Source organism: Durio zibethinus, chromosome 6, assembly GCF_047325235.1.
Source record: "Durio zibethinus cultivar Kanyao isolate XHJ-2024 chromosome 6, ASM4732523v1, whole genome shotgun sequence".
Taxonomy (NCBI): Eukaryota; Viridiplantae; Streptophyta; class Magnoliopsida; order Malvales; family Malvaceae; genus Durio; species Durio zibethinus.
Window position 1 is genome coordinate 413,908 of NC_143167.1, and position 12,454 is coordinate 426,361.

Sequence of the window (12,454 nt, forward strand, 5' to 3'; positions counted from 1 at the left end):
ATTAAATTAAATTTGAAGTTCAATGAAAAATTGATTTTACATAAGTATACTAAAGCTCTATCTGGATGGATAGTGAGATTAAAAATAATAATAAAAATTATTGTAACTGTGATTAAAAAAATTATTGTAATTATTATTTAAAAAAAATTTAATAAAAAATTTATGCTGAAAGAATATCGTTGGAATTAATATCTGAATTTAACTAATAATGTAATAAATTCAATTGCACCATATGAAAGTATGGTTGAATTCAAACGGACACTAAAAAAAAGTTGAGGTTGAAATGATTAAATTTACTTATGATAAAGTTGGCTACATTTTGTTTTATTTCAATTTTACCTTTTAGGTACATCAGCCTTTATCATTCAAGTTATAGTGCTTCATTGTCGCAAAATTGTCCTCAAAACCACTACCATAACACATTATCTGTCTTTTATATGCAAAATTTTGATTTGTAAACTTTTTTTGGAAGAGTGGGTAAAGTATAATTCTTTCTCTTCTAAAAAAAATTAGTACTGAAATCACATACAATGTTAATCCAGTAGATAAGAAAAATAGTTTTTTTTTTTTTTTCCTTCTCAATCAAGATTTGATTTTTGTAAGAACATTCCAAGAATAAAATCCTAAATATATCCCGTTAATGTTAAAAAAAAAAAAAAAAAACTACATCTCTGGGGACACTCCTAATTGTATTTAAAAAAAAACAATCGTACCGAAACCTTGCTCCTCCAATGAAAAGGTAGCAATTATTAGGCCGAGACCAAGAATTTTTACAGGAATAAAATGTTGTTAACGGGTGATAGGAGATGCTTGGTTTGACTACTTGACTCATAGCTAGCATTCGTTACTCTGGTTTTGGGTTTGTTTGGCTATTAAGCGTTTCACTGTTTGATTGTTTATTTGGGCTTTAGATTTTTGTATATTTACTGGGCCCTTCGGAAATTTTAACGAATAAATTTAAGCTGCCGAATTAGCTGTACATTTGGACCTTCAGTTGTATTTTGGTTAGAAGAGTTTGTGATCACAAACAGAGGATTAGAATTTCAATAAAACAAACTTATTTTAGTATCCATATGCCACATTCATATATTGCTCATTCTTGACAAATGAAATTTCAGATATTCTTATCTCAGGCAAATAGAAGCTTAAGGAAAAAAAAAAAAAAACTCAGCCATGAGGCTTAATGACAGTTTATGTCAGACCTGTTATACAAAATCTGAGATGAAGCAATGAAGATGTAATGATGCTAACAACATTTGCAAAGAAAGTTCTAAAGCTTTCCACACAGTTTAATCCATATCATCTAAATGTCCAAATTCCTGCTTCCAGTAAGATTGTGCTTCTTCAGGCGTCCGAAAAGTCCAAATGTGGGACTTAGCTTTCTCGCGAGCTTCTAGAAGTTCCTGTGTTAAGCATGTCTAGGTCATTACTTTTGGAACATAGAACAAGATAAACTGCAAGTGCAAGTTGAATTCTTTTCCAGCTAGAGAAAAAAAAAAAAAAAAAGTCAAATACTTGGGCAGTCACAAAAACTCTCTACAGCTCCTCGAGTCATCGTTCCATTCAAATGAATGTCATCATATTTAGCATTCACAACAAGAATGCTATGTTGTCTTAGAACCCCAAAAAAGAAATTTCATAGTTTAAAACATTATCGTACACTATATATAACAAGCAAGCTTGGGTCTAAGGACTCTTTCAATTTTTTGCCATATAACTAACTCTCACCATCACATGCTAGGAAAAATATCAATGTCTTACTCCTTCACCTAGAAAATAATCGTATTTTTTTTTTCCTTTCCATTATTGTCTTTCTGAATTTCTCAAAAACAAATATGCGTTAGATTTTCCACACTCCTATATCCAGATCATGTGTACCTAAACTATTTGAACCACCTCGGCTTCTAAAAAGAATGCTATCATTCTTCAACTAAGATGTCATGATGATTCTTTCCCACACTTAAAAGTTCCTTTGCAATATCAGCTTAGCCACTTAATTCTTTTTGCTTCCATCATCCCAATTTATAGTCATCCTTTCTTTTCCTTTTTATCTTGTTTTGAGTTACCACAGTAATATTTTTAAGCAGTAGAATTTTGGTTGTCTCTAATATAAAGGTTAAGTACATTTTAACTTTAGTAAACATTTTCAAACTTCTCATTGTTCATTATTGAAGAGACGATTTCGCAGCATATGAAAAAAAGTTAATACCAGTTGACACTTGATCTATATCTTTTTTTCTCATGATGCTTCAGAGTTCCATGGAATCATACAAAAGGTTCGCGAATCCTATACTAAGAACTTTTACATCTGATTCATTATGTGAATTGGTCTAATAACATCCAAATTACAATATATATGTGTAATTGTTGATAGCTAATCTATAATTGCCCTCTAATCAACACGAAGCACAAAGTAAGCATAGGGCAACTATATTATTCTACAAAATAAAACAAAAGTATTAAAAATTGCACTAGCATGCAAATTGAAATCATAGATTTGCCTTTATTTTTCTATAATAGTTAAAAAATTAAAAAAAAAAAGTACCTGGAGTTGAGAAGGGGATTTGGTTTTCAAATACAAACAATCCCAAAGTGCATTCCATTTTCCATAGCAATTGTCAAGAACTCCTACTCTATAATATTGTTGTAATTGATGAACCGGAGCTGCCCAAAAAATTCACCTATAAATATAAATAAATAAATCGGAAAAAAATATATAATGGTGGGAAATTTGAGAATAAGAAACATAGAGGAGGGCGTACAATAGCAGAAATAGAGAGCGTCGAAGCATGTGGCGCAGGATAAGCGTTGCTGGGAAGCATCAGAGGGTTTCTTCTCTGCACTCATCTTCTCCATCAAAAACTTACGCGCTGATGTAGGACTCCACCGACTTCTTCGCTGTTGTTTTGCTTTGAAAAAGCGATAGGAAAACAACGGCGTCTTGCATAATCGAAATTGGGTGTTTTTAAGGTGTCAACTGTCAAGTGATCGCTTTCGATTGGAGTTGGGTTTGGGATATTAAAACTGAAACCAATTTTAAATTACTGGGCCCAAAGCCCATGAACACTTTTACTAAATACTTTAAGAAAAATTATTCAGTATATTATTAATGAAATTTTTAAAGAATTGTTTCATGCATTACCATTTTCAGGTGTAATTTTTAAATTCCATCAACGAAAATAGTAGAACAACACATGCCCATGTAAGATATTATTTTAAAATAATTAAAAAATTAATATAACAAAAAAATATATAATTATCAATATCGAAATTTATAGAGTTTAAAAATTCTACCATGCATAAAAATAAATTACTTTTTTAAACTCTTATCCGTAGGGATATAACAAACAAATAATGGAGCATTAAAATAAAATTATCTTGAATTTAAAGTTCAATTCAATTAATTATAACATTTAATAAATTAAAATTCAAATCTTAACACTTACAACTCCATTATAAATATAAATTTTGATTTTCTACCTTGTAAATGGAAAAAAAAAAAAAAAAAGCAAAGAAATGGTGATGCAATTGATCATCAAAAAGTAATTATAATACACTAGTAGCTACATTAAATTATATTAGTGAACCTGAAGTTAAAATTACACTAGCATGCACTCAGTATTCTTCATCCTTAACATATTTGAGGTCCTCATCCTGCTTTGTACAAGCGGTCTTTGGTTGAGACTCGCCCAAGGAAGGATCAATAATCCCTAAATTCTAACTTCCAGATTATCCCAAAATTAGAAAATCCTAACCAACATGGGTCAACACAGCAATGGCTTAAGCTCTCATCATTATCTAGACTATTCAGGTAAAATAAACATAAATTTGTTGCCTCAAAACTGTAACACCTGGAACCAAGAACCTCCCGTGCCATCCAAGATTGCAAGGTCCCAAAATACTTGATTTCAAGGATGGAAAAAGCTATGGCTATATGCAACAAGAGAAGTGAAATAAAGTTCCCCATCTTCTACAATGGTTTTTAAGTGAAAAGCATTTTTAGTTCCTCAATACGTGCTGTTCGAACTTCTTGATCTGTTAAGGCACCAGAAATCATCCTCTGTTTGCGTGCTTGCACTGCCTCCATCCTTTCCTCCACTGTTCCCTGATATCACATCCATCATAGAAAAGTAGGATTGAAATCAAAAAAATTCAGAACAATGCAAAAGTATGTTTCAGTATTGCAAAAATTCTGACATGAATTTTAAACTCAATTTCTACTAAAAGCCCCTAGAGCACAAAATACCCGGACAGCAGCATAAATGGCAGTTTCATAAAAATTTTTTTTTTTTTTTTGGCCAAAAGCTTCATTTCAGTTGAATAAAGTTCTAGTGTATTACTTTAATGGTTTCTTCGAAAGGGACAAATGTATACCTTGACGATGAACCGTTTAATTGCCACCTTTTTAGTCTGCCCAATGCGATGAATGCGCATGACAGCTTGTTCTTCTACAGCTGGATTCCACCATGGATCCTGCATAAAAGCAAATCTTGACTACTCAGTCATCGATAAACAATTAAATATTTACCAAAACACAAACATAGAGAATACAGAAATTAGCTGCATTATTAGTTTAAGTTATTACTAAGCTATAATTCCTGAATGGACGTGCAAAACTACATGGGACTCCTTATCAAAATACCAAATAAAACAACATAAAACATACCACCAATCACTGCACTTAATAAATACAAAATTAATGTTCTGCATACCAAAACAAAGGCATTGGAAGCTGCAGTAAGATTTATTCCAACCCCACCGGCCTTCAATGACATCAGCAACACCTGATCCAATAATCAAGCTAACAATAAGACTCATGCCATAAAGAAAACTATTAAATCAATCTTCATCCAGAAAAAATTCACATACCTTGATGTTGCTATCTTCTGAAAACTGTTTTATTACTTTTTCACGCTGCTGTTGATTCAAAGTCCCATCCAGTCGAACAAAGCGAATGTTGCTCCTGGACGTTAATAAGCATTTTACTACTATGAGCAACACTTACAAGGAAGACATCTACATCATCAGGTATTCATGATGAACAAGGTAAAAACACTTGCTAGGCCACGAGAAGGGAGAGGAAGAAAAAGGCTGATAAAAGCATGCCATCTTTAACTATATTTTGACCTAGTTAAAAATTGTTTGCACCAAATTAACTTGAACAAGATTCAGACTATTCAAATTCTGTTACATGTGCCCTTATATCACATTTAATCAGTAATAAAACCAAGTTGAATGAGATTTTGCCTTCAATTTTGTCAATCTGATAAATTAGTTTTTTAAAGGCCCCTCTAGATTATGAAAACATACCTAAGAGTGCTATAGTACCATGCATGAAACTGCTTTTTATGAAAGAAATAGTAATTCAAGACACTGACAGAGCTTAAACCAGATATTATGTACAAGTGTTATATCAATTAGGAATAATTACCGAGAAAGAGGAATCTGCAAGAGGTCCAAAAATGCAGTCCACTGGCTGAAGAGAATGCTCTTAGAGCCTGATGAACGAACATTTTCAAGTTCTTGCAATAGAGCTACAACCTTGGTTGACTCCACCCAATTTTTTTCAACATCAACCTGGAACCGACTCTCAGTTGGGGCTGTAATAAGATCTTGCCTAATAACAGTTTTCCTGTGAGGTAAAAATGAAGCACTCTAAGACTACAGGTTTTGGAAATTCATCTTAAACTTAACCTGAGGCCATAAAAGTAAAAAGAAAAAAAATATGATTTCAAGATACCTACAAACAGGACATAAACCAGAATTTGGATTCCGCCAACTTGCTAAGAGACACTCACGGCATAAGCGGTGAGCACATGGAGTCAGTACAGCATCTTCAAATGCTTCAAGACATATTGGACACTCCCCTTGTTCCCCCTTGCGCAGCTCTTCAACCACCTCTTGGACATATGCCCTTGAAGGCACATCTTTGGCTTCCCCTTCTACATTATTCTGCCTGCCTTTAAGGAATCGTTTAGCCAGCTTATTCAGATCCGAGTATTCTTGTGTATCTCCCCGGCTAGAACACATCAAAATTAACCATCAACATTGAAAACCAAATTTTGTTTATTTTATAAAAGATGCAATAGTGATACTCATAAGAATGAAGAGCAGTTGCATTTTATCTTCTTTAGCTATTTTTTCAGGCCAATATAGAACTTTTTGTTAAAAAAAAAAAATCCAAGGAGCCACCAGTTTCCCTAAAGTGGTGCCTGAATAAAGACAACAATATCAAAGACAATGATGATTAGAAAGATGAGTAAATCAATGCGGTAACAAAATCCATATAAAAAGTTCCAGGCAGATATCAGCAATGAAAAGGACAGTCTAACATTTTACAACAGGAGAAAAAAAAATTTTGACCAAGTATCTCTCAAACCAGTCCAGTCGACAACATAAACTTAATTTGAGCAACAGAGATTCTTTATAAGCTATTAACTGAACATTTAAAATAGACAACCTTCCCACCTGCCTCTTCAAAGCACCATCATCATCACACCAGTAAAAAGGAGATAGGAGGGAATAAAGGTAAGCAACAGACCTCATCACAAGAAATGGATGATCACAACATTGTCGTAGACGTAGAAGTAACTCCAAAATAGAAGCATAATTATGAAGAACGCGGCCTTGTTCAACAAATTGATCAAATTTCACCTGAACCGATACCCACCAAGACAACAATTATAAAGTAAAAAGGCAGCAAGAAATGTAAATGAAACCAAAAAATAAATGAAGGAAGCTGACATTAACTAGATATACCTTGGATCTTTTAAATAGGGCTTCATAAAAGTCTTTTTCAGCTTCAGTGAGCTCACAGTAAATCACCTGAACATCAGCTGGAGGGAGAACTAAAATTGGCCTATAACAAACAAAATTTTAGGAGCACATCTATAAAAAGCTCAAATGAGACAACTAAGGATCCTTATACAGGATACTCACTTGCCGTCTCGATCTGTGGTACACTTTGTTCTCCTTAACATGATTGGCTTTAAGATTGACTGAACCAACTTTAGTCCTCTCTCATCGCCCTCCTCAAACGGTTTTTGGATAAGTTTGTTCCACCTATATCATAGCTAGTTAGCTAAAATTCAGAGAATCTTTCTAGGTACAGAAAATTCAAAGAATCAGCTTTAGCATAGCCTACAAAATGCATTTGAATACAATATCAACAGAAAAATAGAAGCATAGAAGAGGAGCCCATACATTGCACAGATAATGTTAATGTTCAACATATATTCATACTGATAAATAGCAGCGCTCTCTTCGACCCCAAAGAGAAACAAATGTGACCTTATGAAGCTAATAATATGTCTAAATGATGCAGGCGGAGAAAAGCATTTAAAACTTAAATTTCATTGTTGTTTTTATAATATGCAAAAAGAAATTCAAGAAACAACCATATCCAATTTTAGTGGTATCATACCCTACATTTTCCAACAAAAGTTTTGAAAAACTTACCAGGGCCAGTTTCCCCAAGGTTCCACCTTCAGAAACCGGAGAAGACTATATATATCCTCCAGCTTGTTCTGAGACAGTAAATTTTCTTATTAGGAACAACACAAAACCTTGGAAATCAATGTTTTATGAAGCAAGTGATAACTGCAAAGTCAAATTCCAACCTGAAATTGATCCTTCCAGAAATAAGAACTAATTTAAATGACACAAAACATAAAATCCTAAAATAAAAAGGAACCTACATATGTGTAGAGAAAGAAATATGAGTAAGCATGAAGAAAACATACACTGATGGCCACACACAATTAGTATTACACTTTATATTGTTCAACATATATCAGGAAATCTACTTTGGCAATATCTTTTAAATACAAAATGTTTGAGAAACAATTACCATAAAGCAGAGAAGGCTTTGCTTCAAACAAAAAACAACGAGCACATGCGAATTTCAGTACACTTAGCATATAATTAGGTAGTTAAGGTCAAAACCTCAATCATGTTGTCCTCTGGGCTACCTTTCCCTCTCTGCTCTATCTTTTCTCTCCCCATCACCTTTTCTTTCTCTCCCTATTATACACCTCTCCCCCATGCACTATTTAACATAATGGGTGAGGCAGGTGCTCAGCTAATGGAACACGATAGAAGAAAATGGAAGAAAATTCAAATGCACTAATAAACACTCAGAATCATCCTCCTTCACTTCCACATATGAAAAAAAGTGCAATAAAAAGAAACCTAAAATACAAAAAACTTGCTTTCTATACACATTCAAAAAGCATTTAAAACAAACATTTTACACACTTTTCTAAAATGTTATTACCTGGATAGGAGTCCCAGTGAGACACCAGCGACGATCAGCAACTAAAGCAGTAGCAGCCATGGAAATTTGACTTTTAGAGGACTTTATGGTATGTGCTTCATCAAGAACAATCCTGAACCACCGAACTGAGTATAGTCCTCCATTATCTTCAGAGTTCTGGCAAACAAAAGATGAATCACCTTTTACTTATGTATAAGATATGCAGTGATTTTAACAATATTAAACGTAAGACTTTTTAACCACCTCTGCTGAAAATTCTGAAGCTAGAACTCCATATGTAGTAATTACAACATCATTCTGAGCAAGAAATTTTGCATCCTTGGGCCTACTTTGTCCGTAATGAACATATAAAGACAAAGACCCAGGTTGCACATGAGTTTCAATCTCTGCCTGACAAATACCAAAATGTTTAGAGCCACACTCAATAACAGAAAAGCAAAGAACTAAACAGATAAAACATAGATACTAAAAGTGCTATGTTCTAAATATGCAGATGCTACTATAAGCAAAAACATAAATTGAGTCGACTTCAAAACTGAGAAGGCAAACCTTCCATTGGCCAAGAAGAGTCATGGGACATATAATCAGATTGCCACCATTTGCAAGTTTGTTCTTTTGCTTTGAAAACTTATCAAAGCCAGGAAATTTTGTTGAATGTTTCACGGAATTTGGTGATTGGCCAAGTATATCACTGACTGCACCACCTTGATCAGAAGGCTGATCTGGGGATTGGCTATCTGATAGCCGACCACTTTCTGAATGGGTTACCAGGAGAGCTATTGTCATGATTGTCTTCCCGAGCCCCATAGCATCTGCCAGAATCTTCAAAAGTAAAGGAAGTTAAGATGCAGTAAGAATGTCAGAGGGAACTAACTTAAATGTATAGCAGGAATAGTAAGGGCATACTCCTCCTCTAGCCATTTGATGTGTGCTCGGGAATTCTATTGTAACATCACCAGTAAATGCATTCAAGTAGACAACAGGCTCCCTCCTATAAAAGAGATACTCCATCAATATCCATTAACGTAAGGAGTGAAAGTAATCAACTAAAAAGATCATCTGACATACTTATCTGCTAAGCGATATGCTTCCCAACAAGGGTGCAGTGTTCTTGCTGCCTCATCCATGCAATGTCCCTTCTCCACCTGAACCATCCATTGGAGGGCTTGCTTTTGGTAAGGGCGAAGTTCACACTGGAGGGTGCTAGAGGGATCCATTTCCTAAAACACAGTAGTTGACACATGATTTCACCTATCATTAGTAGTGCTATGCTCTACAAACACTATTCAAAAAAGACAATACCTCTAACTCGGAGTTGTCTCCCACACCAACAATCTTGTCAAGATCAGCATCAGAGATGGACTCCTCATTCTCAACCTCATTTCCACTTTGAGTTTGATTCTTAAACTTGTTTGTAGGTAACAATGGGGTATGAAGAGCAGAACCATCCTGTTTGCACCATATCATTTAGTAATTCAACCAGTTAAAAATCACTATTATTGAAATAATAATTATAACTGTATATCTGTTGCTACCTTTGTCTCCAAGGGACGCTTCTTTGTGTACAAGTCAGCAGGAGCTAAGTCTGCCTAATTATCATAAAACAATAACAAAGACATTGCTCATTAAAATATTTGAGAAAAATTTGTGGGCAATACAAACACAAGTGTATTAAAACCAACTACAGTTTTTTGCTTAATTCATGATTAATTTTTTTCACCAGGTAATCACAAGCAAAACAATACATCAAAACTTAAGACAAACCATTACCTTCTTAAAGGGTGTTAGGCCTAGCAACCGGAACAAATTTGGAAGAGGAGGAACAACAGAGTCCTCAGTGGAATTGCTGGCAGCCTTCAGTGAAGTCTGCTGATACTTATGGAACATGGAACTATTAATGTACACACTGGGTCAAACCAAAAATTCATGCTCATTAAAAAAGGATTTAGTAATCAAAACAAATACCCATTTCACAATTTTAAAAAGAGTAAACATTCAAACTAACCACACCTTAAAGATAAAACAACAGTATCCATTATACCCAACACATCCGGAGCTGATTTACACATCCCCTCAATTCTAACCTTCCTATCCCTCACAAGCGGCAATAGACAACGTGCCCACTCATTGGGTATTCTACCAATCTGCCAAAATAATCAAATGCATTTTGAATTTTTAATCTTTCAAAAATATAATTCGCTTTTTACATTTCAAGTCCCATTTTTTGCTTCCATCAATAAAAAGTAGGTAGTAATTACTAAAGAAAAACAATAACCAAATTATTACTAAAATTTTAATTCAAATCTTTACCTCCCCAGAGTTCTTGGTGGAGAACCTAACAATCTCAGAACAAGCTGTTACCGTTGGCCTTCCTCTTCCAAAACCTTTAGCCACTGGCCCCGACGGACTCGAGCCACTACTCTTCAATGGAAACGTAAAATAAATTTCCTCCCTAGCCTTCACTTTTCTCCCTTTACTCGTCGAAAGTCCGGGTACGTCGCTGGATTCAACAAGCCACCAATCATTTTCAACCCTAACATCCTCTTCATTTTCCAAAGTACTAGCACCACAGGCAACATCTCCATTACTACTAATACTAGAATTTGTGTTCTCTTTGCCTGTTTTCTTCGGTTTTAAACTAACCGGCGCTGTATTGGAGCTTGGATTTCGGATCTCCGGTTCGGGTTGTTTCTCTCTGGGCTTGAAATTATGAGGCGAGTCGAAAAGTATGTTGATGGCGGCGGTGGCGTCGTTTTTGGCCAAGTGTAGGGCTCTGATTATGTCCATCTCGGAATGGTCTGATCCGATGATTGATCGGACGGTGGAAATGAGCTCCTCCGTCACCTTGTTCCCACCCATCGGATTATTCTCAAAAACCCTAAACCCTAGCGCCAAATTAATCCAAAGTGTGCGATTTTTTTTTTCGGTAGTACGCAGGAGATTGTTCGGCCGTAGGTTAGCGAGAGAGGGGGATTTGAATTTTGAGGGCAAAATGCTAAAATGCATGGAGGTGCATGTTATTGGAACTTGGATGGCGGGAGAGTGTTGGAGAAAATCAAAGAGAACGACGGAGCGAACACCTGACGCGTCATCGACACCGTTCACCGCCACTTTTTATATCAGTGCAAAAGCTTCAAAAATCGTTTTTTGCTTTTATTTAGTATAATTACTGATTTTATTATAAATATAGAATATATATAGTATGATTTTAGGGAATTAAGGTTAAGGTTATCATTGCATTACACTATTATGAATCAATAATGAATTTTGTTAATGTTTTTAATTTTTAGATAAAAAACAAAACTTATAATAATTTATCATTTATATACAAATAAAATATTTTAATTCCATTACTTGTTGTCTAGAAATCAATAAAATTAAAAATATAACAATAAAATTTAATAATATCAATATTAAACTATTATGCAATGACAAAATTGACATTAATTTCGATTAATTTCGATTTTTAATTGAATTACACTACTTCACTAGCAAAAAATTACTCACATGGCCAACAAGTATGTGGCCCACTGATTCATTCTCCGTCGTTAAAGCATTATAATTTTTTTTGTGTATTGCTTTATTTAATCGTTTGAAATCAATAGATAAATTACATGTAAAAGTTAATATTTAATAAATTATTAGTATAAAATTTTAATTACAAAAGAGTGATACATATCTTTTATTTTAATTATATTTTTATTTTTTAAAATATATTTTAAAAAATATGTATTATTTTCTTAACCCTACTTGTTCAATCAAATTTTATATTGACAATATATTAAATATTAATTTTATTTAAAAATAAAATAATTCATGAATTTTTTTAATATTTTAACCTATATTTTATTTATTAAAACAAAATTGATTAATAAATCACTCAAATATTAACTATTCATCAGAGTTTAGTATTTTAACATATATTCTACTAATTAAAACTAAAAATCGGTGAGTAAATCACATAATCATTAGTTATTTATAAGCATTTGTATCATATTTGATGCATGAAATTGTGATAGAATATGATAAGATAATATAATAAATAATATTAAATTAAATAATATGATTTTATTTTGTATTTAATATACGTAAGAATTATGATAAAAAAATTTATTTATTTATTAAAATTATTATTTCTCAAATTTTATATAATTTAAATTATTGATATAATTTTTAAAT

General features: G+C 33.4%; 2 protein-coding genes across 4 annotated transcripts; both read right to left on the reverse strand.

Moving 5' to 3' along the window:
* Nucleotides 1–1,158: 1,158 nt before the first annotated feature.
* Nucleotides 1,159–2,994, reverse strand: LOC111285196 (uncharacterized). 2 transcript variants are annotated; one of them, XM_022874503.2, is made up of 3 exons: nucleotides 2,763–2,983; nucleotides 2,546–2,664; nucleotides 1,159–1,403 (listed from the first exon to the last, which is right to left on the reverse strand). In XM_022874503.2, the coding sequence occupies exons 1-3, from the start codon at nucleotides 2,854–2,856 to the stop codon at nucleotides 1,290–1,292; spliced, it is 327 nt and encodes a 108-aa protein (XP_022730238.1). In that variant the 5' UTR covers nucleotides 2,857–2,983; the 3' UTR covers nucleotides 1,159–1,289. The 2 variants fall into 2 exon arrangements, with proteins under 2 accessions (XP_022730238.1, XP_089617758.1); XM_089761632.1 differs by having other exon boundaries at nucleotides 1,345–1,483; nucleotides 2,763–2,994.
* Nucleotides 2,995–3,505: 511 nt separating this feature from the next.
* Nucleotides 3,506–11,362, reverse strand: RAD5 (DNA/RNA helicase protein). Of its 2 annotated transcripts, XM_022874765.2 has the most exons (20): nucleotides 10,586–11,362; nucleotides 10,286–10,419; nucleotides 10,046–10,181; nucleotides 9,811–9,864; nucleotides 9,578–9,724; nucleotides 9,344–9,495; nucleotides 9,182–9,266; nucleotides 8,825–9,097; nucleotides 8,519–8,665; nucleotides 8,276–8,431; nucleotides 7,459–7,526; nucleotides 6,940–7,062; nucleotides 6,760–6,859; nucleotides 6,542–6,654; nucleotides 5,741–6,019; nucleotides 5,432–5,632; nucleotides 4,870–4,963; nucleotides 4,713–4,784; nucleotides 4,375–4,473; nucleotides 3,506–4,105 (listed from the first exon to the last, which is right to left on the reverse strand). In XM_022874765.2, exons 1-20 carry the CDS (start codon nucleotides 11,279–11,281, stop codon nucleotides 3,983–3,985), a joined length of 3,252 nt encoding a protein of 1,083 aa, XP_022730500.1. In that variant the 5' UTR covers nucleotides 11,282–11,362; the 3' UTR covers nucleotides 3,506–3,982. The 2 variants fall into 2 exon arrangements, with proteins under 2 accessions (XP_022730500.1, XP_089617759.1); XM_089761633.1 differs by lacking the exons at nucleotides 3,506–4,105; nucleotides 4,375–4,473; nucleotides 4,713–4,784 and having other exon boundaries at nucleotides 4,884–5,016.
* Between the last annotated feature and the right edge of the window lie 1,092 nt (nucleotides 11,363–12,454).

Bases quoted from the DNA above. Each gene is read 5' to 3' on its own strand.
- LOC111285196 (XM_022874503.2), bottom strand. From the start codon at position 2,856: ATGGAGAAGATGAGTGCAGAGAAGAAACCCTCTGATGCTTCCCAGCAA. The intron at 2,665-2,762 runs GTACGCCCTCCT...TTTTTTGGGCAG, and splicing joins CGCTCTCTATTTCTGCTATT to CTCCGGTTCATCAATTACAA. The intron at 1,404-2,545 runs GTACTTTTTTTT...TGCTTAACACAG, and splicing joins AATCCCCTTCTCAACTCCAG to GAACTTCTAGAAGCTCGCGA.
- RAD5 (XM_022874765.2), bottom strand. From the start codon at position 11,281: ATGCATTTTAGCATTTTGCCCTCAAAATTCAAATCCCCCTCTCTCGCT. The intron at 7,527-8,275 runs GTAATAACATTT...TTACTGTCTCAG, and splicing joins TCACTGGGACTCCTATCCAG to AACAAGCTGGAGGATATATA. The intron at 7,063-7,458 runs GTAAGTTTTTCA...GCTATGATATAG, and splicing joins CCTTGGGGAAACTGGCCCTG to GTGGAACAAACTTATCCAAA.